The 26,169-nt window shown below is 33.0% G+C and overlaps 2 protein-coding genes across 3 annotated transcripts; one reads left to right on the forward strand and one right to left on the reverse strand.

Moving 5' to 3' along the window:
- Nucleotides 1-210: 210 nt before the first annotated feature.
- LOC120265508 (protein phosphatase inhibitor 2) lies at nucleotides 211-4,704 on the reverse strand. 2 transcript variants are annotated; one of them, XM_039273442.1, is made up of 5 exons: nucleotides 4,572-4,704; nucleotides 3,750-3,813; nucleotides 2,554-2,666; nucleotides 2,290-2,460; nucleotides 211-720 (listed from the first exon to the last, which is right to left on the reverse strand). In XM_039273442.1, exons 2-5 carry the CDS (start codon nucleotides 3,761-3,763, stop codon nucleotides 446-448), a joined length of 573 nt encoding a protein of 190 aa, XP_039129376.1. In that variant the 5' UTR covers nucleotides 3,764-3,813; nucleotides 4,572-4,704; the 3' UTR covers nucleotides 211-445. The 2 variants fall into 2 exon arrangements, with proteins under 2 accessions (XP_039129376.1, XP_039129383.1); XM_039273449.1 differs by having other exon boundaries at nucleotides 4,617-4,692.
- Nucleotides 4,705-19,232: 14,528 nt separating this feature from the next.
- On the forward strand, nucleotides 19,233-24,724 carry LOC120260645 (protein IQ-DOMAIN 32-like). Its single transcript, XM_039268177.1, is given in 7 exon segments — nucleotides 19,233-19,451; nucleotides 21,111-21,446; nucleotides 21,542-21,748; nucleotides 21,987-22,055; nucleotides 22,524-23,470; nucleotides 23,473-24,125; nucleotides 24,310-24,724. Coding segments are annotated over 7 exon segments (2,319 nt in total). The 5' UTR covers nucleotides 19,233-19,364; the 3' UTR covers nucleotides 24,330-24,724.
- Nucleotides 24,725-26,169: the final 1,445 nt, after the last annotated feature.

Here is a 26,169-nt window from a genome sequence, read left to right on the forward strand (position 1 = left end):
TTCATTTTTAAATTCTTCACAAGGTGAAAATTCCAATAATAAATGATAGCATATTTTTGGGAATATTTTTTGGTATGTGAATAATAATTGTGTACAAATGGTTTCAGTATTTATATGCGCACAAATTTTACCCCACTTGCTCCACCAAAATTTTTGTACGCCCCTATTTTTTTAAGTAGGTTTAACCACTCATCATGAGAGAGAAAATCCTGACTAAAACTTGCACCACGTAAAACAGAAAAGGGGTAAAAAAGTGAAAGCCAGTTTACATCATGTTAGAGACTCTTTCTAACATCCCCAAGGAACACCAACAAAAGAAATACAATTTCTGATGACCAGACACTGCACTAATATTTAATAAGTCTCTGCAAATAAAGTCTCTGCCATTTCATATCCTTCTTTTTGGAAGAGACAAAAACACAGAACAAGAGGACTGAAGCATTAACTAGTTTTGAAGTTTAGTTGATGCAGTTTGGTCTTGATGATCCTGCGTGACTTGAGATCGGTTGTCTTCACTGCTGAGATCTATACCACTAACACCCCCGCTCAAGGACGATGTTGAATTGCACCTTTCTATGGCATTTCCCTGGGCGACAACATCTTCATCTACCTCGTCATCCATGAAGGACCCGCTCCGAAGGAGTTCCTTCACTTTCCGGTATTCATCATAGTGAACCCGGCGATGTTCCTTGAAGCTCATGCTTCGATCAGTCTCAGAATCTGATATAGAGTAATAACAAGAGAGCCACGTTAAAATTTGGAAATTTGAGAGTAAAATAACATTAAAAAATGCTTCAAAGTATTTTATTTATATTTGAAAGCAAATTTATGTAAGAAAAGAATAAGATTACGAGGTGATAAGATTGGTAGTGTTTATATTACAAAATCATTGCAGATAAACTTGAAAGGTAAAAATAGAACTATTGTGAAATAATTGTCTTCACAAGTCCAAGAATGCCACCATTCCAAAAGAATTATATCAAGTTGTTTCTACATTCATCAAATAAAAGGATATAGTGCTCTTATGAAGGAAGTGCTCAAAGACAAACTGAAGACATACATTTTCAATTAATGATATTCTGACTAGAAGATTAAACAAGCTTTGTTATATGCTGTGAAAAAGGTAAGCAATTAAAGAGCCCTTGCATAATGAAAGCATGTCATTAGATCTAGCATATGCCAAAACCCTCAACAGCAAAAAGGAGGTGGATTCCTGATGTATTAGGTAGTTCTATGACATCTGTATGAAGATCATATTAAATAAAAGCTGTATCATTGTTATAGTTCATATTATCTCTTAAACATGATCTTGTGCTGTGTACTTGTTCTATCTATAAATCCTATCAAAAGGTAGCAAAGAAAAGCATTAACTCCATTCATATCAATTTATGTAAGTTTTCAAACTCCATATTTCAAAACCTCACAGAATGAATTGAGCATTCTTCAACATGAGATCCCTTCTCCAATCGGCATTGTGATGATTCAAGTGTTGCAGTTAATATTTTGTCATTCTTAACAAGGCAACTGCAAAGTTTTCTCACTAATGCAGGTCTACAAATCAAATAATGCAAAACGATATCCATGATTAACACTTTTCCACCTGCATCCCTTTAACCTTTAATCACCAAAACATTTTTATCTTCCTGATGTTTTACAAATACATAGTGTCTAAAAGTTTGATACTAACAACTAGTTCACTGCAAAATATAAAGCCTTCACACATTAAAGGGTGTTGAGAGATATCCGAGGTTATCCCACAAAAGGTTTAAAGCAAATAGAAATTTTAAAATCATGAAAATTCATGAAAATCAATATTAAAAAGGAATAGAAAGATAATAATCAATTTCTAAAAATTAAAAAAAAAATTATAGAGTTCAAAAGGATATGACAAGAGAGTGTAATTCAAAAATGAAGATTGAGATTGAAAATCAAATTGAAAAAAATTAAGATAGAGAAAGCCATGAAAAAAAGATAAGGGGCCAAAATGATAAAACCTCTAGAACAGGATCATAAAATCAAAGGTGTACCTAATATATGCATTATAAGTATGATTGTATAATTAAAAGAAATAAAAATAAATAAATTGTTTCCGTGTAATTTGACCTGAGTTAAAAAAAAAAAAAGAGTTTTAAAAGGGACTGTTCTTGAAAGTGAGGGTGCCACACTATTTTCTATTTTTCAAGGGGAAGAAAGTAACAAATCCAATGATTTATTACTAAGTCATATTGGAAAATAAATATGGAAAGAAAAGATGCTTAAATATTCCAGCGGATGGAAGAACCCAAGTACCTTCGTCTTGATCCATGGTATCAGGCTCATCTTCAGACGATGTCCAACCTCCAGTTTGCCCAAGATTCCCTTTACTTGATGATGCCACATCATTCAAAGCATTCCTAATAGCATCTGCATGCTCAATATTATCCAAGCATTCATCAAACACCCGCACAGGTGACAAAGAACCTGCAGAATTACATGACTTGTGTTAGACCTGATTATCAAATCACTGCACTCTTTCATATAGGAAAGAATGTGACTAATAAGTAATCTACATACCATCCTCATCAATCATTGGATGATAAGGTGTCTTAGGCTCAGTAATTTTCTGCCGTACCGGTTTGTTAGACTCAATCTCATCCAGGTTTGCCTCATTCCATCTAACACGACCTCTGACAGCAAACAAATAGAAAAGCATAAGATTTATCTTTTACTCACCAAAGTGGTGCAACAACAAAATTGCACAATGAAAGAATGTTCATTGTTGCAGCCCATAATCCCAAAACCCATCTTCTTTCATGCCACAAGTCAAGATTGGTTGGTAGCTTGTCCATGGGACAATAACCATGAATATTGAGGACAAAAGATTAATCTACTTATGAGTTAGGACAATCAGACAAAATTTAAACTCAAAGATAAAACAATCCATCCATTCCAACAAAATGAGATGATACCTAAACCTGCCAATCTGTATATTAACAAGTTCCCCCATATCCAATGTCGCAAAACACATAGCAATCTAAGCAATAGGCGTTGGTCCAAGTGATAGAGGACTGAATTACTTAAGTGGTTTTGAGTTCAAATATTTATGTATACAAAAAAAACCCACAGAGAGAGGCCTACCCTTTGTATTGCTTCCAGTACCTCACCCCTCCTAGGAAACCAACGGGTCAAAAGTCTTTGAGAAAAAAAAAAAAACATAGCAATCTATGTGGTTATTTCCATATAAGTAGCGGTAATATTACAAACTGGGCATAGAATTCTATGACAATTGCAGATATAGCAATCCAAGCTTAAATCTTGTTAACTCAACGCCTAGATAAACCTATCTTTTAGTATGAGAGGTCCCACTTGACCTTGCCAAAGACTATTAAATTGTCTGGAAGTTAACAGGAGGATTTTGGTTGCAGACTTGCAGTACACAAGGAACAACGAATTTCTTTAGAAGTTTTCAATAAGAAGTGGACCTAAAAATTAGTCTATGTACTCTATAGATGGCATGTTGTCGCTTTTGGGGTGGTCCTTTGCCAATCATATACTCATTAAAGAACTTGAAGCCTCTCAAGTTCACCTAATGTTGGTTTTAATTGAACCATTTAAATACTAAGGCTTTAATCTACTACACACCATACTCCTTGCAAAAAATAGATAAATCTCACTAATGATCAATTTACTATCTAAGGAAAGAAAGCACTGAGACAGAATTTAGAGGGAATGATAAGAAAATTTAGTTCCAAGCAAGCATGGTTGTTTACCTTGTTTTCGACATAGTTGATCTCCTCCGGTTATAACAGAAACTTTGATAATTCAAAAACAGATCTGCAAGAAAAGAACAAAACAAAAATTCAGGTTTGTTATATCACTAAGCATGCCACAAAAAATTTTACTATAAGAAATACCTAGCACATAGAAAACTCTTAGCAGTATTTAACAGCATATGTGCAACCATAATACAAAACCTAAAATCAGTCTTGGCAATCTATTTTCAGACAAATATATAATGATGGTTGTGCATATCATCACTTCTCATGGTCTATTGCATATTATCAGAATAAAAGCACAACTCAACCCCAGAAACAACACTTGTAAATTCATTACTTTTTTTTATAAAGAAACAACTCATATTGCAGCCAAAATCAAAATTCTCCCTAATATTCACACAATTCACGCTCAACTTTTATCCAGTTCAATGCGATTCAAAAATCCAACAATGCCTAAACTTCAATGTCAAGCATCATATCAAGATCACATCTTTACATATTTCTTCCTCTTATTCTCTGGAAATAAACAGCTAAATTTCCATAAATTCAAGCAAAACATCCCACAAGAAAGAATCACCAAACAGAACCCCCAAATTTATCATCAAGCACAATCCACAACCCTAACACCCCAAATCCTCCCCACAAAAAACCAATCCCAGACACAATCCTCCCAACCAAAAATCCTATAAAAAATTAAAAAGCTCCATCAATCCAGAAACAAAAGCTCCACCAATTCAATCAGAATCCGCAACAAGATGACACGAGAACAACAGAGATAGAGACAAGGAGAGAAAGGAGAAGAACAAGAAGACGCACCATAAACCACGCAACAGCGAGACAATCAGATGAAGAAAAACGAACCCTAGCGAGGATGATTCGGCTCCATGGATCGATGGATCGAAAGGAATGGAAACGAGAAGAACGCGGGTGGTGGTCGTACTGCGGTTGCACTTTGTTTTATTTTTATTTACTTGTTAATTTTAATTTTAATTAATTTTTAATTAATTATTTTTATTTTATTATATATATATAATATTTGATAATGTCATAAAAAATAAAACAAATGATAAACAAGTGCAAAATTACACTATAAATATTGCTCATAGAACTCCTATAAAATACTTAAAAAAATATTTATAATTTGTGAGTTAGTCTAGTGTTATTTATTTATTTATTTATTTTTAATTTTTAGGGTTTTCCTTTGATGACGTCAGCAACGCGTTTGCAGTTGTTGCTTCTGGCGTGGCATCCATATTCTTTTTGTATATATATGGGCCTTCTTTTTTATTAGGCCTTTTATTTTAATAGGCGAAGACCAGGCCCAGTAAAAGTGAAAGTGAAATTTGAAAATAAGATTTTTTTGGGAATTTTATTTGTATTAATTTAAATTAAATTAATATAAATATTTGGAAAATAGATTTCAACAATATAAACCTTAAAATAAATTTTTAAATATGGATATAAGTCAAGAAAATAACAAAAGTGATGAGATATCATGGGATATCTTCTACATTCAAAACATAAGTTTTTTTTTGCAGAATATAAATATAAAAAACTGATTTACATATTAGCAAACTTAATAAAATAAAAAATATTTGTTATTGAATTTATATTTTTAATTAATGGTGGTTGTATGTTTAATGGTTTATAGTTTGATGTTTTAATTGAAGAGTGTAGTCGTCATGATCTTAATTATTCAAGAATGGTTGTTCAATTAGATAGCATGGAATAAATGAGAGTAGCACCTAATTTGGAAACTTTTAATTTCATAATAATTATCTTTTAAGTGTATCTTTGATTTTTGTTAATATATATATAAAGACTGCTCAACTGATCTCTCCACGCATGCAGAGATCAAGATCACAAGCGCAAAATGTTAAAGGCAATGCTACTCATTTCCCTCACAATTCTACTGGTAATTTCTTATCTTCAATGAGCTGTTAATCCTACTTTGTGTAATATAATAATCACTCTATTTGAATACGTTAAGCATGTTTGATTGTTTGATTGTTTTTGACGAAAACTCATAATGTAAATAATATGGATTCGGAATTAAGATTACAATAATACATTCCTTTATATCTTGAAATGTTTTCTTAGCAAAGAGGCGATGACAGAGATGAAGAGTTCGTGCTTAAACTTCAAACTTGATGGCCACAAATCACTGATTTATGATCGGGTGATGTTTGATCTTTGGTTTTGCCTGGTTTATATGAAGGTATAATTCCTTGAACATTAATCCTTTTACTTTTACAAACTTACAGTCCATTACTTCAAATTATAACATTTTAGTCCCTATATTACATTTAAGTGAGCAATGTAAATCCTTATAAAGCCCTAAATCCTAAATTTAAGGATGACTAACACTGCTCATTTAAAAGTTGTAGAAAGACTAAAATGTTACAATCTGAAATAAAAAGACTAAATGGTAAGTTTGAAAAATAAAGGGATATGAAATTGGCCTGAAAAAATATCGGAAGAGTACTTGCTTGATTTTTGTGTATGTTCGTGTGGCAGAAGGTTTGTATCTACTACAGAGACATTGAATCTGTCTTGTATAAGATCATGATGTAATTTACTTAAATTTTGGAACTTCTGGGTTTTGGATCTTTGATTTTCATAAACTTAGTTTGTATTTTGCATAGTTTTTGGAATGACGTAGCATGATGGAAGAAATCTCTTTATTATTTTTGAAATTTTAATTTAAATATTCAAAGCAGTTTTATTTAATATTTTATAATTATCTCATCTTTATTGGTTGTTTTAGTTTTATTTATTTATCCATTAATTTGTCATTATTTACTATTTTATCCTTAGTCTAGATCTCTATAAATAATTGTTTGAGTTTTGTGGAGGGGATGATGAATTAAAATTAATTTTTTTTACTCTATTTTGAGTGTGAGTTCTTGGACTAGAACTGCGTATCTGCTGTATCAGGTGGTATCAAAGAGAAGATGTCAACTGGTGGAAAAGGTGATGGTCTTCGTAACGGTGATTAGGAGGCTAGAGCCCCTATCGGGGACAAAGTGTTTCAACAATTGGAGCGACATTTGGAGCAACGGATGGATCTCAAATTCCAGTGTTTTGATGAGCGCTTTGAAGAAATTGTAGATCATCTGGATGCTCTACAAATTGATGCACATAGGAGACGAAATGACAATTGAGGGCCATGGGCAGGGTTGACTCGTGGTGACCCTATTGATAGACATGTTCCTATTCTTATTCGTAGACAATTATGTCTATGATGAAGATTCAGAGGAAGAAGACTATTTTGAACCAAATAGGTTCGGTCGACATCATCAATATGGAGGTTATAGGGTGAGAAATAATTTTGGAGGTGTTGAAAGAGACAATGGGGATTTCTGTTTGAAAGTGGACATTCCTTCTTTTCAATGGAAGTATAGGTATAGAAGAATTTTCTAGACTGGATTGTAGAAATATACCGATTCTTCGATTATACGGAGACTCCTCCAGAGAAGCGAGTCGGTTTGGTGGCTTGCCATTTGAAAGGGGAGCATTAGCATGGTGGGAACAGATTCAATCCAGAAGAGAATGAGGTTATGTACGAACTTGGTACATGATGAAGTATTTATTAAAAAAGGAGTTTCTACCCCCAGATTATGAGCAGATTCTTTTCCAAAAGTATCAGCGCTGTCAATAGAGCAGTCGGTTAGTCCACGAATATACTGCAGAATTCATGAGATTGACTGAAAGAAACAACCTCCTTGAGTCAGAAGGACAGCAAGTTGCGAGGTATTTGGAAGGATTAAGGCCAACACTCAGAGATAGAATCGGGGTGCAAGTTATCCAAACTTTATATGAGGTAAAAAACATTACCTTAAAAGCTGAGCTAATGCAACAAGAGCAAAGCTGGAGGAACTATAATGATTGTTAGTGCAATCACACTATTTATTGGCATGATTTGACACCTAGGCAAGATGATGTGGCAACCATGGTGACAAGGCATAATTGATGACATGGAAAGCATGGTGACATAGCAAGGAGACTTGGCTTGCAAGGCAAAACATCTTAAAGATCTTGGTGGAGTTATTTTTGATAACATGTTACATCTTGAAGACAAGATCATATCAAGACCATACTTAGAGAGATTTGATTGAAGACTAAATATAGTGAAGCTTAATTGAAGAAATATCTATCAATGTATGAATGAAGGCTAATTGAAGACATGATTTGAAGAATCCTTAATGAGAATGATTAAAGATTTGAAGACATGCCTATTGTTGGCATGAGTGAGTTGATTGAACGAAGATCTATTCTTGGAAAGATTTGAGGACCAAACTTGGGTGAATTTAAGATTAAGTTTGGAGAATCTTTAAAGGCCAAACTTGGAAGGTTGAAGACTAAGTTTGGCAAGTTTCATGAAGACGCACAAGGACGTGCGCCCCTTGCGAGGGGACTGCGTGATAAGGAACTGAGGAGGTATGCTAGTTGCCGGCAGTCGGGATCGAGAGATTTGGTTGCATCGACTCCGACTAAGCATAACCGGGAGGTTGATGGGTCTTGAGGTCGTCTGTAATGTAATAAGAACTCAGTCAAGTCAGCAGTCAGGGCCATGTTGCAATTCATGTTACAACAGGAGTTGCAACAGCTAATTTTGGCAGATTTTTAAATTAGTAGCCGTGGAGATTCTAAAAGAGATATATGCTATATTTGTGCCGTTGAGGCGTCTATATAAGCTACCTTGCTTGAAGATTGTAAGTAGCGCGCTTTTGGAGGAGAGTGTGTGAACACTAGACAATCTAGAGAGGTAGTAATCTTTATTTTTGGGAGAGTAAGTGATAAGTGTTTGTACTCATCTATTTTCACCTCTTTTAGTGGATTGTTTATCTTCAGGCTTGGCCCCCAGATGTAGGCGAGTGGACGCCAAACTGGGTTACCAATCTTATGTGTCTCCTTCTTACTTGGTTTGTGTGAGATCTTTCTTGAGTGTTTTGAGTGTTTTTTCAAACCACAAACCACATCGCCGGAACTAACAATGATAATAATTATGTTGAGTTTACATAAGAGTATCGAAGATCGCAGCAACAAGAATGACCAATATAGAAGAAACAATGCAGTAGAAACAGTAGAAAAAGATAAAGAAGGGAAAGATAAAGAAATAAGAAGAACAAAAAATCCATATGCCAAACTTATTGTGGGGAAGTGTTTCAAATGTAATCAACTTGGACACAAGTCAAACAAATGTCCCTTGAGGAAGACCATGAAACATTATAGAGAAGAATAAAGAGATTATTTATGAGCCAGATGGTGATGAGGAAGATGAATATGTAGCAGATGGGAGGCAAATATATCTTATAAGGTGCATAATGTCAACTCCTCAGTATGAAGAGCAGATTCAAAGTCATCGGTTTACTAACAATAAGGTGTTCAGTACTATTAATGATGATGGAAAGTTGTGATAATATAATTAGAGAAGATTTTAAAAATGAGAAGAAAAAAGATGAAAAGTATAATTGGAAGACTATTGGTGAAAGAAAGAAGACCAATGAGAATGATTTATTTGAGCTTCTCAAAGAATCCAAGCTAATGCTGTGGTTTTTTTCAAAGAAGAAGAAGAAAAAGCTATTAAATTGAAAGATTTCAAAACTAAGAGATTCAAATTTTGGAATGGTGATGGTTTGATGAAATATTTAGTTACAAGTTTAATTGATTATATAAAAAGCTAGAGGTCAAGTTTCTAGCGAGTGGAGGTGAATGGCGTAGCATGATGGAAGAAATCTCCTTATTATTTTAGGAATTTTAATTTAAATCTTCAAAGTAGTTTTATTTAATATTTTATAATTATTTTAGCTTTATTAGTTATTTTAGTTTTATTTATTTATCCATTAATTTGTCATTATTTACTATTTTGTTCTTAGTCTAGATCTCTATAAATAATTGTTTTAGGGTTTTGTGGAGGGGATTGATGAATTGAAATTAATTTTCTTGTTTACTCTATTTTGAGTGTGAGTTCTAGACTAGAACTGTGTATCCTCCGTGTCATGAAAGTTTTGATATTTGTTTTGTAATTAACTTATTTGTGTTTCCATGCATTTCAATGCTCATGAATTTGTGTGTACGGTGAAAATGATAAAGTTTATTTTTATTTTAAAGCTAAAAAAATACCCTCTTCTTTCCTTGTTCATGGGATTCCCTCCGTAGCCTTCAGGTGCTTAGTCGATGAAGTTAGTATGAAATTGTATATTTTTATTTTTATATTTTTTTGGGTAAGTCATGAATCTTTTATTTTGGAGCGGAGGTAAAATATCGAACTTTTATATAAGGGTAGTTTTTTTATATGATAAATATACAATATTGGTTTCACAATAACGCACTCCCACAGTTTGTGTTGGTCTTTGTAGGGGTGTATTCGAGGGCTAGGCTCATGAAAAAAACGAAGATGTCCGGTTTGAAGAATTACTTAACTCAAGCTCAACTCAAAAAAACTTGTTTATTGGTTTGTTCGAGCTCAAGCTTATTTAAATGTTCATTTGAGCTTGAGTTAGCTAAATGCTCGAAAATAGAACCTATATATTCACAAATATTGCATCATCAATTACAATCAAGGAACTGAAAATATGAAATGACAAATTCAAACATAATCTTGAGATAAAATAAACATATTATCCGATACAACTTGTGAAGCAACAACAACAAAAGCATCATTTGTCTATATTTAAATAACAAGCATTTTACCCATAATGTAATAAGTACACAGTATAAGAACACTTTTGGTAGTAGGCTTGTGGGCGAGCTTGGTCTGGTTACAATTCCGTGGATAGATAAAGAGAATTTGCTACTCATTCACTCCGCAATTCCCTAAAGGGCAAGAAAGAATTAAAGGGAAGAAGAAGAATGCTTGTGCACTATGGCAAGAAAGGCATATCGGATACCCTTGGCAATGAGAGGGGCTTCCAAACATGCAAAATCTTTCACCCGATAAAGGGACACTTCCTTAATGAAAGGTGTGACTGGTCTTTGTTTTAAGGGGGAATTTGTGCAAACTCCTCATACTCCAAACAAATTCATAAGTCCAAGTACATTGACAAAAGCATAATTACTTAACAATAAAAACAAAAGACAAAAATTATATTATTCACAAATACAAAATGTCAAATTTAAAATAAAATATAGTACTTTAACCAATATTGATTACTAATTCTCTTCTAGTCAAGATTAGTTTCATTTTAAAGGAAAGTGAGACCTTCCTTCTTTTTATACAAAAATGCAAAATAGTCTTAAATATAATTAACTTAAAAATTAGATAAATATACATTATTTTTACTTTTATTTTTTGCATTATATCTCATAATAAGCTCTCAACCAATCGGCATCACACATTAATTCTTCAACTATAGCCGGTGCTAATGATGCAACTCAATAACTCTTTCGTTGACACTCTTATCATTTGGCACAATGTCTAATCAATATAAGAAATATTTTGCAAATTATGAATCATAAAAAAGCCTAATTTGTTGATTCTCCTCCATCATTCCGCATCAAAATTCTGAAACTCTAACCATAAATTCTTAATAAACACTAAACCCGAACAATGCATCCATAAACCATAAAAAAAGATTAAAAAAAAATGAAATTAGGACATCGATATCACATACCCCTTGGATTAGCTTGCCGGTGGCTTTGCTTGGGAAGAAGGGCTGAGGGGGGTTTTGGAGGTAAGGGTTCTCTCAACCTTTGCTTGGGGAGAAGGGTTGAGGGAGGAGGTAAGGGTTTGGAGGTAAATGGGGGGTTGAAAACACCCAATTTCTCAACCCTCCAAATTGGAGGGTTGAGAAGGGTTGGTAATTTTATAGACGAAAATACATTTTTTTAATAACTTTGTAATAACTAATAGTATCCTTTTTATTTTGAGAGTGAATGCAAATAAAAAACTTTAGAGCTTTTTCTCCTCGTCTCATCGCCGAAGATCTCTTTAGTTATAATTTTATTGGACGAAAATATCCTTTTTACTTATATTTACTAATATATATATATGGGGTTGTATAAAAGATTTGAAAATATTTATATACTTTTTTATGATAATTAATCATTTTCTATCCATATTTAATTGAAATTAATAAATAGAATTTATTTATTGATCCATTATTTATCATAATATAACATTTGAAATTCAAAGGGATTTTGATAATTATAGTGCATAACATTACTTTCCCTTTGCCCTAAACAAAGTATGGGTTGATCCCTTCCTTTCCTTTACTTTCCTTTCCCCTTACTTTATGAACCCTTGCTAAACTTCATCCAAGCAAGGCCTAAGGGTCCACTGGCCCTTTTCTTCGTCGATTGGTAAATCAACTTCCAGCCTGCAAATCGAAAAAGTTAGGAACAAAATGAACACAAAAACAAGGACATACCTAAGGTTTAGAAAACCCCCAAATGGATCAGATCAAGAAGAGGAAAGAGGAATGGTAGGTGCTGATTGGATTTCGTGGCATAACTATGCCTCTTCTGACATGCAACCGCTGAACTATCTTCTCTTCTCCGCCTCCAATCAAGGCACCAAGAACCAAAAACACTATCCCTAAAATGGAGAGAAGGACGGACGATTGTGATCAGTTTAAATAAAACCCCTGAATTCTTTCATATTTAATGAACCTCTTTAGATTCATTGCATAAAAACCTACCTGAAATTAATCTACTACTCCATATTCGATCACTCCAATAGTTTGAAGCTTTGGATGCTCAAAAATTGGCACCTTGAGTCCATTATGATGATAAAAAGAAGCCTTAATTTTGTTGGTCCTCTAACTTCTTTCATTGATGAATCCAATTTCAACCAAAGTGATTCACATGACCCAATAATCTAATTTTGGTTATTGTAGCCTTGTGTTTTTCATCTATGATAGATGAGTTTTGTCACATTCCTTCTTCCCAAGTTTATGTTTAGTTTGTTCGTACTCTCTATTTGTGATTCTCTTTTGAGTTTCATTTTTGCAAATATCAATACCTACAACCCCTAGTATCTATCCTTTATGGCAAATATATATATATATAATATGTACCTGTGTGTGACATGTTTAAATTTTTATGGTTGTTTCTTAGAGTGGCCCATAAAGTAAACTATTGTAGCATTTTGGTTGTCACTACTGTACAAACTAATACAAGGCATCAATTTGATAAGGTTCATATCTAAAAAACTAATTTAACAGATAATAATATAAAGTTTATTAAAATTATGGTATATTAATTATTTATTTATAATGATTTGATCCAATCCATATCAGAAATTATAAATTATGAAATGTTTCACAGGTCTCATAGTTTGTACTATGAATAATATATTATATATTCATGTTTAGGTCATACAAAGTTTAATTATTATTAATTCCACTCCGAAATTAAAAAAATTGAAGACATACTAAATCTTAAGTTTTAAAACTCTGACAGAAAAAATGTGTTAAAATTAATAAACTTTTTTTCTAACTATACCAGTATAACATAATTATACAAACAAAACTTAGCTAATAAAAGTCTGTGTGTATATAAATAATCTATGTTTTATAATTTTTTTCATACAAACACTACCGAAATAAACTATATATGCATGAATAATATCAATAACGTATTTTAATCTCAAGCAGAACATCAAGAGAAGACGAAACTCCAGTTTCACTAGAACTTACTTCTTACTCAATTGACAGACCACCATGTGAAACTTTCTTTGATTTGTCCCTTACAGATTTCTTTATTTTAATATTTGAAAAATGTAAGTCTTTCTCTCTAATATAATTTGACCCTAGAAAGTTTTTTAAATATTAAAATAGAGGGACATCTTAAAAACAAATCATATTAGAGGGACCAAAGGGGTAAACTGACTGACTATATTAGAGGGACTAGGGTATTTACTTACTTTTGCTTTAAAGTTCGAGTTGAAAAGGAAGCAAACTTGTTCCTCAGATGTTTGCGCACAGATCGTAGAGGAGAGTTTACATCCAAGGAATTTACAAGTTTTTGTATTGCTAATGGCATCCAACGACAATTGACAGCTGCTTACACACCACAACGAGCGGAGTCAGTTGAAAGGAAAAAAATAGAACCATTATGAATTTGGTTCGCAGATGCTCTCCGAGAAAAAAACTTCCCAAGACTTTTTGGCCGGAAGCGATAGAAATTGGGTTGTTCATGTATTAAATCGAAGTCCTACTTTAGCGAGTGAAAAGATCAAACTCGGGAAGAAGCTTGGAGTGGAGTAAAAGCCATCAGCTGATTACTTCGAGTTTTTGGTTGTATTTCTCATGCTCATGTGCCTGACAACAAAAGAACTAAGCTGGATAACAAGAGTTTACGGTGTGTTTTGCTAGGTGTCAGTGAAGAGTCCAAGGCTTATAGGCTATATGATCCAATTTCCAAAAGGATCATTATAAGCAGGGATGTAAAATTCGAGGAAGACAAACACCGGGAGTGGGATCAAACACATGAACAAGGTGTACTTTTGTGATTTGGATTGTGGAGATAATGAAATAGTTGAGGAAAAACACGTAACCGGTCATAAATGAACAAGAAACTCTTGGTTCTTCAGTCCAAGAAAGATCGAAGATAGAAAAGCAGCGATCCACCAATATGGATGAATAACTATGAAGTCGGTGAAGGGCTTTCTAATGATGATTCCGCTCACTTAGTGATGCTTGGCCGATGTTGATCCGATTCATTATCAAGATGCGATGAAGGAAGAGAATTGGAGAAAAAGCCATGGACATTGAAATGGATGCAATAAAGAAGAATGACACTTGGGAATTAACGCGATTTACTGAAGGAGGAAAGAAAGTTGGAGTAAAGTGGATCTTCAAAACTAAATTTGATGAAAAAGGAGAAGTCAATAAACACAAAGCTAGACTTGTGGTAAAGGGATATGCTCAAGAGTATAGGATAGACTACACAGAAGTCTTTGCACTTGTAGCACGGATGGAGACAGTTCGTTTGGTGCTCGGATTTGCAGCTCAAAAAAGTTGGTCTGTCTACCAGTTAGATGTGAAGTCAGCGTTTTTACATGGTCATTTACAAGAAGATGTCTATGTGGAACAACCATGTGGATATGTATGAGGGAAGTGAGGAGAAAGTGTACAAATTGAAAAAGGCATTATACGGGCTAAAGCAAGCTCCACGTGCTTGGTACAACATGATAGAAAGCCTATTTCTTAAAGGAAGGTTTTACAAAGTGTGACTATGAGCATACATTATTTGTCAGAGAAGATGAAGCTATGTTAATTGTAAGTTTGTATGTTGATGATCTTCTTGTTACTCGCAATAATGAACTATTGATTGCGTAATTCAAAAAAATTCCATGAAGCAAGAGTTTGATATGACGGATCTTGGAAAGATGAAGTATTTTCTTGGCCTTGAAATTGAGCAGAGATCAACTGGGATTTTTATCAGTCAAAAGAAATATACTTTGGAGGTGCTAAAAAGATTTGGCATGGCAGAAAGCAATCCTGTTCATAATCCAATTGATCCTGCCAGTTTGCTTACAAAGGAGGAAAAGGCTGATCAGGTAAATAAGACTTACTTTAAACAAATAGTGGGTAGTCTTATGTATCTTACAGCTACACGACCAGATATAGCATTTGTGGTTAGTCTAATTAGCAGATACATGGAAACTCCTACTGAGCTTCATCTACAGGCAGCAAAAAGGGTTTTCAGATATTTGAAAGGAACTGTTGGGTTTGGAATTTTCTATAGAAAAGGAGGAGGAGATGAGCTTATTGCCTACACTGATAGTGATTATGCTAGAGACTTAGGAGACAGAAAAAGCACATCAGGGTATGTGTTTTTGTTGAGTTCAGGGTCATCTAAAAAACAACCTGTAGTAAGTCTGTCAACTACAGAGGCAGAATTTATAGCTGCAGCCTCTTGTGCTTGTCAAGCAATATGGTTAAAAAGAGTGTACCAAAAGCTGGATAAAAATTAAGGTGAAACAACTATTATTTATTGTGATAATAGTTCTGCAATTAAATTATCCAAAAATCCAGTGATGCATGGTCGCAGCAAGCATATAGATGTGCATTTCCATTTTCTTCGTGATCTCACAAAGGCTGGAACTGTGAAATTGGTTCATTGTGGAACTCAAAAGCAATTGGCAGACATTATGACAAAGCCACTTAAGTTGGAAGCTTTCGCGTGAACTCTTGGGAGTTTGTTGTAAACTAAATGCGAGCATGCATTTAGTTTAAGAGAAGGATTGTTAGGATTTAGTTAATAAATCCCTATTATTATTAGGATTTAGTCAATAAATATGTTGATTAAATTAGTTTTTGCTCATGAGTTTGTTAGATATTGTTTCTTATCTCTTTGTATTTTAGTTAGTTGGTTTGTAAGGCTTTTATATAGCCATCGTTGTTGATAATAATATGGGCGTTTTTTCTTCTTAAAATCTTGTAATTCTTTACAAATCTTCTCTAATCTGAAATTTTAATAAATATATAAATCACGTCAAAATAATTATTTATTTATTGTTTATATGAAATTTTGCTAAATATAAAATACAAAAAAATATTTTTTTAAAAAAGAAATGGATAAAAAGAAATCTGTGGAAAATATATTTCAACAATATAAACCTTAAAATAAAACTTTAAATATGGATATAAGTCTAGAAAAAAAAAAGGTGTTGGGATACCATGGGACATCTTCTACATCCAAAACAATTTTTTTTTTTTTGCAGAATATAAATATAAAAAATGATTTATATATCAGCAAACTTAATAAAATAAAAATGATTTGTTATTGAATTTATATTTTTAATTAATGGTGGTTGTATGTTTAATGGTTGATAGTTTAAAGTTTTAATTGAAGAGAGTAGTCATGTTCTTAATTATTCAAGAAGGGCTGTTCAATTAGATAGCATGGAATAAATGAAAGTAGCACCTAATTTGGAACCTTTTAATTTCATAATAATTATCATTTAAGTGTATATTTTTATTTTTGTTTATATATATGTATATAAAGACTGCTCAACTGATATAAAATAATTGTAGATTGATCAACTATCCAATTGATTGATTGATTTTAGTTATAATAAACAATGAAAAAAAATATAAATTTATATGGATGACAAAAAAGAGTCAATGATTTAATAGTGATTTGAGAGATTAAATTAAATCTTATTTTTAAAAAAGAAAAACAACTTCTCAAATTATCTTCATCATATGTCAACACAATAATAATAAAAAAAATCATCTGGGATGGATTTATTATTTATTATTGATTTGTTTTTAACTTCAAATTATTTCAACAATAACTCATTTTAGGGGGGTCACGGGTGATATTTAAATTATAATTTGATTTAAATATCTAATTTAGAAAAAGGAAAAAGACAAAAATGAGGAAGAGTGGACAGTCCTGTACAGCTGGTTGAGCCCAATCATGCACCCGACATGGAATCAAAATGAACATGTTTGAGACCATTAAAAACCTTTTTGCAGACTTTTCACTGTCCCATTCCATGCAGCATGGACCAACTTCCTTTCTTTAAATTCCTCCACATCTTTAATTTTATCTTTCATCTTTAACATTCTTCTGTTTTTTTTTTCCATTTTTATTTGTTCTATTATTATTATTATTATTCTTATTATTATTATTATTATTATTAAAGCCTTTCACTCACTGGTTTGCTCAAAGCATAGTTTAAAAAATTAAATCTTGATAGAGATGTAAAGGCCTTTATACACACAATTTTTATTTTATTTTTATAAATAAACAAGTGTCTTTATTTAAGAGTGTCAAAAAGATCAGACAGATAAAAAATGCACAGATTATGATGGCATAATGCTTTTCTAAATATTTAGAATATATGATGGATTATCGTACTGGATGAGAGCTATTTGAAGTAACTCAAGCTTTCATCACTTAGACTAATATATATATATATATATATCCACTATATATATTTATACACATACTTTTTTCAAAGAATTAGATCAACCAACCATACCAAATGACAAGCTATCTTTTCCACTCTGCCAAATAAACTTTAGTCCAAATGACAAACTCTATTACAACAACCACATACGTAATCCACCCCTCCAATCATATGATAAATTTCTTGTTTTGAAGTATTTTACACATAGTTCTTTTTGCAAAAAAATAGAAAGAAAAAAAATCAAGGAAAGGAAGAATTAATTAAAAATTTTGAAAGGGGTGTAAATGTGATTAAGCAATTTTGGAGGTTTATGTGCAAAAAGGACCCTACTAATTCTATTATTACTCGGCCCCGCGCACGCTTGATGCGCACGTACCAATTCGTGTCGCACGTGTCCGGACATCATGTGGCACTAGCGTCCAATGCTGCCACCTTCATTGCTTGTTTTATATGTTCCGCCGGAATTTTCAAACTCTATTTTTATTTTGAAAATTTTTCATGTCGCTCAATAACTTTGATTAAATTTAGTAATATTTAACGACTATTTTTAATTGACCAAAAGACTCTTACTGGACTTGTTTTGATCTGTTTATGAGTTCAGGATTAGTCCCATTTAAAAAACTCTGAGTTTCAATAATAATACTAAAGTTTAATTATTGGTACAAATTTATTGCTCAAATTATTCGAGTATGTCTTAATGAATATAGTATTTATTGTTGTTTTTATAAAAAAATAGATAAATCATTTATTTATAGAAAAAGAAGGATAAAAGCATAAAGTTGCTTTTTGTTTTTTTGAAAAAAATTATATTTTTAATAGCTTGGAAAATGATATAATTTAAAATTTTAAAAAATTGATAAAATTAGTCATAATAAGTTGGGTGAGGAAAGGAAGCAAGGCGTAGGTTAGTTAAACATGGCCGGCGGAGTAAATGACCGTAACGAGGAGATCTTTTGTGTTTATCATAAAGGATACGAGATATCGGCATGAAAACTCGCGGGTCCCGAGATTTAAGCAGTTTCTCGTGATTCTCGTGATTTGCGACGCATGTGGGGGTGAGCGTAGATGCAGTCACAGTAAGTACATGTAACTCTTACGATTCCGGTGAACAAAATTACTTGCCAATCCCTGACAAGGGTTTTTCTCACCAAATAGTAGTCAGAAAAATTATTTTGATTTGATCAAGTGAAAATTTCTCATGGAATTATATATAATTCTTCATATGTCTGTATATATATGAATTATAAATAAAAAAATACTGATTGAAAATAAAAGTTTTAAAAAACATATACATAATTATAAAATATATAGTTTATTTTGCCCAAAGTGAAAAAATTTTATATTTCTACCGTATCATCTCAGTGTTCAAATGTATTGTTGAGTGATGAATAATTGGATTCTGATCCGACGGTCTTTATAATAGTATGGTATAGTGTAGAAGTTGATATTAATATATAATATATATAGATATATTTAATTTCATAAATAAAAAAATTACCAATATTTACATAATTAAATAATATTTAAGGGGTTTCTTTGTGAAAAGGGTGGAACAGTTAAAACGGCGGACGTTAAGAGAGGGATTCAACCAAATTTAAGAAGCGTGCTTTAAGTCCCGACAATCTCGAACGCCGGTGCAGTGTCTCGCGGATAAATAACTCCGCCAAAACGCAGTCACTGTGCTACTGAGGAGCTCTGCGGCGAAATCAAAACCCGAAGTTTTGAATTTTCTGGCGAAAATGGGCAAGTCTTCGAACTCGTGCTTGAAGATCATTACTTGTGGAGCTGGAGATTCCAGTGATAACGAAGAACTCGCTCCATCTGAGGTTAGGTGTCTTTCATTTTCAGGGTTTTCACTGTTTTTTTGTGTATTTTTTTGATGATCTTTTGCTTGGTGTGCTTTGATTTGGTTTAATAGTATGGTTTGCTTTTGTATTTGAGTTTTGGGTTCAATGCTTGTGGAAAAATCTGAGCTTGGCCGTTGTTTTGATGGATCTCGTGTGCCATTGTGGGAGTTAATCTGGATTTTTTTTATTCTTCGTCTAAAGTTTGGATTTTTTTTTTTTATTGGATTTGTGTTAACTATAACAGATCTATTTTCCACATTGTTCATTTTAAAAGTTTGCTCTGATTTTTCTTTTCTCCTTGAATTTGATTTAGATATTGTTTTTGTGTGGAAGTTGGACTCTGGGTTGTGAGATTTTTCAGTGTTTTGCTGTTTACTGAATGCATTTACATAATATTATTTGTTGATGCATTGTTTTCCATTTTGGTGTTCTGATTTGGAGTAAAAGTTGCATAATTATTGATAGATTGTTGTGTAGGATAAATTTTGCCATTTTTTTGTGTTTTTTCGGTGCATTCATTGCAAATGTTTGGTCATTGCAAGGAATTCAGATTTAGACTTACCACTGTGATTAGTGAATTATAAATTGGAACAGAGGGTACTGGCAAAGAAGAGTGGAAATCCAGATTAGTTGAATATTTATAAAATTAAGAAATAAAGGAAGCAGACAGCAAAAATAATTGTGTTGATAGCTGTCCTTTTGCAAGGATTATTCATAATGTCATGTTCTCCTGTTTTGTCACATGGAACATGATTGAGAATTTTCTAATCCTCATAAGTTGAAGATTGATTACAGTTATAAGTCCTAAGAGTTTTCTGTTTGATGTAAGCCACTCTTGATAATCACTTTTTATGTCGGCTGGTTGAAAGCACTGTTACTCCTTTTCTTTTCTTTTTTAAATTATTGAATTTAGTTGGTGTCTTACTTTTTCCATTGATGCATTTCTCAGTGCCTTACTTTAAACTGTGCTGGGAACATTTATCTTAGTGTCAGATTCTGCTAGAGGTGAACAATGTTCCACATCTGTCAAGGAAAAATTTATATGCAAAGCTTTAATTGTTTCCAATAATAGAAGTCAGAGTTGATATATTTGTGTTATTAGAATTGCACTGTGTACAGCATGTATCATGTGTGTGCATTATTATCTTGAATTCTAATTATAGGCCTTAAAAGCAGTGGACCAAATAGAAATAAATGTGCATTTACTATCTTGAGGGAGATCAACAACTTTTAATTCTGTTCAGTTCACTGCTTTTCCATCCTATTGCGTGAAAAAATTCAATGTGATAGATCTTCATCTCGGTTGGTATTAAATCTGTCGCCTGCAAAGCTTGGCTCTAACTGTATGCTACGTTGAGACACTACCATGTTATTGTATCTTTTGTCAGTGGTTCTTTCCTTTCATGTTCGCTAGGGTATGCTGTAAACATTGTTTTATTTGAATACTTATTCATAAACTCTCCACTGAGACGCTATTGTTTGTTCTATATACTTGATCATTTGATTTTTCATAGTCTCCCAGACTTCTACTCATTGCTGATCTTGGTTTTATTCGAATACTTATAAATAAGCACTTGTTGGTTGAGGGTTTATTAGTGAACAGAATGTTTCTTATTATTTTCCTTTTTCCTTTTTCAGACAAAAAGTTCTTTAGATAAGCGCAGATGGAGTTTCCGTAAGAAATCTGCAGGCCATCGTGTTCTAAGCAACAGTGTGAATTCTGAACCAGTCTCTACTGCCTTTAACAAAGAAACACTAGAGACTACTCCCGCTACTTTTGATTCACCTATACATTTAAGCATCCCGGAAAAAACCCGTGCTGAAGATAAACAAAGAGAAACATCCCCCTTACCATCAGCTGTATTTAATTCGGAAGAAGCTAATACACAGGTCTCTGATAGAAATACTCCTCTTGATGACAAGAAGCAGGACTCTGTTGCTGTAGTCATTCAGGCCAGTGTCCGCAGATACTTGGTACTTTCTTTACCATGTCTGTCTTCTAAGTTCACAAGTTCTTATCAATAATAAGGTTATAATATCGATTCCTGCATTTTCTGCTCAATTTCTAGGCTCGGAAAGAACTAGTAAAACTTAAGAATGTTGTCAAATTGCAATCTGCTATTCGTGGGCATCTTATCAGAAGGGAAGCTGTTGAAACTTTGCGGCTTTCTCAAGCAATTGTTAAATTTCAAGCACTTGTAAGGGTTCGCCTTGCATGCCAATTGGTTCAGAAATCAGCTACCAAAGAGTTTAAGAAGCCAGGATCTGCACTTCTGGTAATGACCTATCATACTACTGCTTGTATTTTTCTGAATAAATGTATTATTGTTTCTAATTTCACTGACAAGGTGAAGTTTCCTAAATGCTAGTTGAAACTTTTAAGGTCTATCATGTCTGTTTTTTTTTAAAGTTATTTAGCATTTGAATATTATTTTTTATTCCGACTTATCATGTTCGCTTTATGATTATAATGCTGCCAATTTATCGTTTGGATCTTGTTCTGTTTTTCTGCAGGGGAAGGGCAACAGGGGAAAAACACATTCATCAATCCAGATAATACTTTCCAATGGTTTCGCACAGCAGGTAATATTTGTTTAAAAATGAATGCTTCCTGCTGTGCAAATTATTTATTTGAGGTTTTTTTTTTATTTCTGTCTATAGTTCCTTGCTTTTATGCGTTTGTTGTGTTTCATTGTCAACATTATCAACATTTAATAAAAACACCTAACATCCGTCAAATCTACATATTTTATGATATTTGGGTCATTTTATACTTTTTGAATATTTTACATAAATTTTTGTTAGTTTGCTGTTATTAATAATTGAAGAATAATTCAAGTTATTTTTATTTTTATGATGAGGATAGTTTGGGCATTTACAACAATTATAATTCATAAATTAATAAAAAAATATTATCAGAAATTTCTCATGATAGTACCAAAGATTCATGGAAAACTTCTTTTTTTTTTTGTGCAATGAAAGTTAATAATGAGAGTGTTATTACATATTGAATATTCTCTTGAAAACTTATGGTTCTCTATTTTCTGCAAGCTTTTGGAGTCAATGCCAAAGACGAAAACCTTTCACATTAAATGTGATTTTTCAAGCTCTGATTCTTCGTGGAGATGGTTGGAGAGATGGATGACTGTAACATCATCATCTATACACGAGCATAAGTTACCTCTGGACAACCAAGAAGTGCTTGAAGAAGATACCAATCCGGCCACTCGTAGACTATCAAATGAGGTTATGGCGACACAAGTTTCAGCAAAACCAGAAGTTACTGATGGAGATTTGATGAATAATACATTCGGTAGCTTTGAGTTCAAAGCTCCATTCAGTTGCTCAAGTTCCGCAGACAAGTATGAGCAAGATGAGGATCAGTTCTTCAATGCGATAAAATCTAACCATACAAAGACTGAAGATATTGTCGTGCAAGAATCCTCGTTTTGTTTCTCTGATCATAAACCTTTGCATTCACATGAAAATGAGATTTCACATCCATTGCGGGATGTTGAATCTGCAATTGAAATCAATACAAGCGAAAAACATGACGATGGAAGAGAACCGTCAGAGACTGAAGGAAAAAGGTTTGCTTTTGGTTCGAGAAGGACTTGCAATCCTGCATTTATTGCTGCACAGTCTAAATTTGAAGAGCTGAGCTCTGCTCAAAGTGCGAGTAGGTCTATACAATCAAAATCAGATAGTGTTCATTCCCAAGTGAATGTTTCTTCGATAAAGACCAAGGATCATACTTTGTTAGAAATTTCTACTGCTGATTCAAGAATTCAAATGGCTTCCTCTGAATGTGGTACTGAAATTTCCATCTCCTCTACGCTGGACTCGCCTGACAGATCAGAAGCAGAAGGTGGTGAAATTGTTCTTGAAATTGGACCTGTTGAGAAAGAAAACTATGCTGCCAATCGTAGTGATGGTAATATGTTTAATTATGAAAAAAATCTGAATGCTGAAGCAAATAAGATCGACACAAACAAATACTGAAGGTGATGGAAATTAATGCTGGTTTGGTCGGTATCGGTGATTCAGTAGTCCAAGTGGAGAAACAACAAATAGAACCTACCAGTTCGGACTTACAGACTCATCTGGAGCACATTGGAGATCAACCGGTTTACAGATCATCACCAGAAGGATCTCCAAGAAGCCATGCCACCGTTTTGGAGTCTCATGGAACTCCTTCAAGCCAGATATCAGTTGGGACTAAAAAGAGCAAGAAAGACAACAATATGCCTGCTCGAAAACACAAGTCACAAACAGCAGTGACAAGATCACCGTCTACACCAAACAGTGATTCAAGTAGCAGGGAACAAAAGTCGAAGGATACCAAGAATCGAAAAAAGAGGAGTTCACTCCCTAATGTACCTAAACCTGACACTGTTGAGCATGAGCCAAGAATCAGCAGTAGCAATGCTCTTCCGAGTTATATGCAAGCCACCAAGTCTGCACGGGCCAAGGCACATACAAGCATCTCCCCGAAATCAAGCCCGGACACACATGATAATGACCACCTGCAGAAGAGGCATTCCTTACCTATGGCAAACGGAAAACAAGACTCATCTCCGCGCATACAGAGATCAACATCTCAAGCGCAAAATGCTAAAGGCAATGCTACTCATTCCCCTCACAATTCTGCTGGTAATTTCTTGTCTTCCATGAGCTGCCAATCGTAGTATGTGTAAATGTATTAATCACTCCATTCAAATACGTTAAGCATGTTTGATTGTTTTTGATGAAAACTCATAATTTAAATATTATGGGTTAGGAATCAAGAATACGATAATAATACATTCCTTAATATCTTTCAATGTTTTCTTTGCAGAGAGGCGATGGCAGAGATGAAGAGCTCATGCTTAAACTGCAAGCTCGATGACAACAAATCACCGATTAAAGATCGGGCGATGTTTGATCTTTGGTTCTGCCAAGTTTATATGAATCATTGTGATGAAAATCGGGCATGGAAAAATACCTGTAAATTGATTGTTCAATCAGTCCCGGAAGAGTACTATGTTTGCTTGATTTTTGTGTATGTTCATGTGGCAGAAGGTTTGTATCTGCTACAAATAGAGACATTGAATCTGTGTCTTGCATAAGATTATGATGTAATTTACTTGGATTCTGGAACTTCTGGGTTTTGGTTTTCATAAACTTAGTTTGTGCTTTGCACAGTTTCTGGAAGTTTTGGGATTTGATTTGTAATAAAACTTATATTTGAGTTTCTTTGTGTTTCAATTGTTCATGAAATTGTGTGTATAGTGAAAGTAATATAATTCCATGTTTGAATATACAACTATTATAATGGTAATGAGTATGGTAGATAATTTAATTATTTACAATTAAATAATTGTATTACCTCTAAAGTTAAGGAATTGTATTACTCTTAAAATTGGGGGAAATGTAAAGTAATGAATACTATTTATGGTGAAATGAGATTTTTATGCTTACTTAAGATTTAGTTAAATAAAAATTATTAATTTAAATAATTAATTATAATAATTAACATAAATTGACTAATTCAAATATTTAGTTAGAATAATTAAAAATAATATTAATATGAATTATTTAATGTATATATATTTTTAATTATAATAATTAAAGTGAAATAATATTTTTACACTTAATAGATATTTAATTAAATAAAAATCATTAATTTGATTATTTTCAATAATAATATTTAAAATATTTTATAAATAAAAAATATATATCATTGAATATTATTCACTATTTTATATATAAAAGCTATTTATTTATATTAAAGACATTAAGGCAATTTTATCACAATTTTTTTTTATTCTTTTCATTCCAAATGATAGTGACACAAAAAGTCACACAACTTTCAACCGAGCGTAGTTAGGGTTGTTCAAAAAAACCGGTTAAACCGTAAACCGGACCGGACCGGTTTTTTTGAACTGCCGTCCGGTTCCAACCGGTTTCATTATTAACCGGTCCGGTCCCAGTTTTTGAAAACCGGCTCGGGATCGGGTCCGGTCCGGCTCCGCTTTTTTTGGAACCATGGGTCCAAACCGGGACCCGGACGGTTTCCACTGCTTTAGTTATTTTTACCTTAAACTCTCTCTCTCTCTATATATATATATATATATGTAAATTTTCTATTCTAATGAAGTTCGATTGTTTGTTTTTAACTCTATATATTAAATGACCATTCTATTAATTTAATTTTAATTCATAAAACCGGGATCGAACCGGGATTGGACCAAATTGGTCCAAAAGCGGTCCAAAAAGCAGTTTGGACCGGGTCCGGTTTTCTCATATTTTGAGTCCGTCCGGCTCCAATAATAAAAGAATCTGCTTTAACCGGGTCCGGTCCGGTTTTGAACCGGTCCGGTCCGGTTTTGGACCGTGCACAGCCCTAAGCGTAGTTTTTATTCATATTCCATTATTATTTGCAAACCAAACGCTACATTATTGTTATTTTAAAACTAGAAAAATACCCTCTACAATTTAGTTTTTTCTTAAATGGTGAATATTTCATTTCAGAGCAGAGGAAAATAAAATATCAACTCTTATGTAAATGATTGTTATTTTTATGACAGTCATACAGACTGACATCATATTAAGTCATGGTGAAGTTTTTCTTTTATATGACCGTCATACACAATGTCATGGTATTATTTTTTGACTTTATATAGAATTTAATAATATATCCATCATTTTGTGCTGG

This window comes from Dioscorea cayenensis, chromosome 1 (assembly GCF_009730915.1).
Source record: "Dioscorea cayenensis subsp. rotundata cultivar TDr96_F1 chromosome 1, TDr96_F1_v2_PseudoChromosome.rev07_lg8_w22 25.fasta, whole genome shotgun sequence".
In the NCBI taxonomy this organism is placed as follows: Eukaryota; Viridiplantae; Streptophyta; class Magnoliopsida; order Dioscoreales; family Dioscoreaceae; genus Dioscorea; species Dioscorea cayenensis.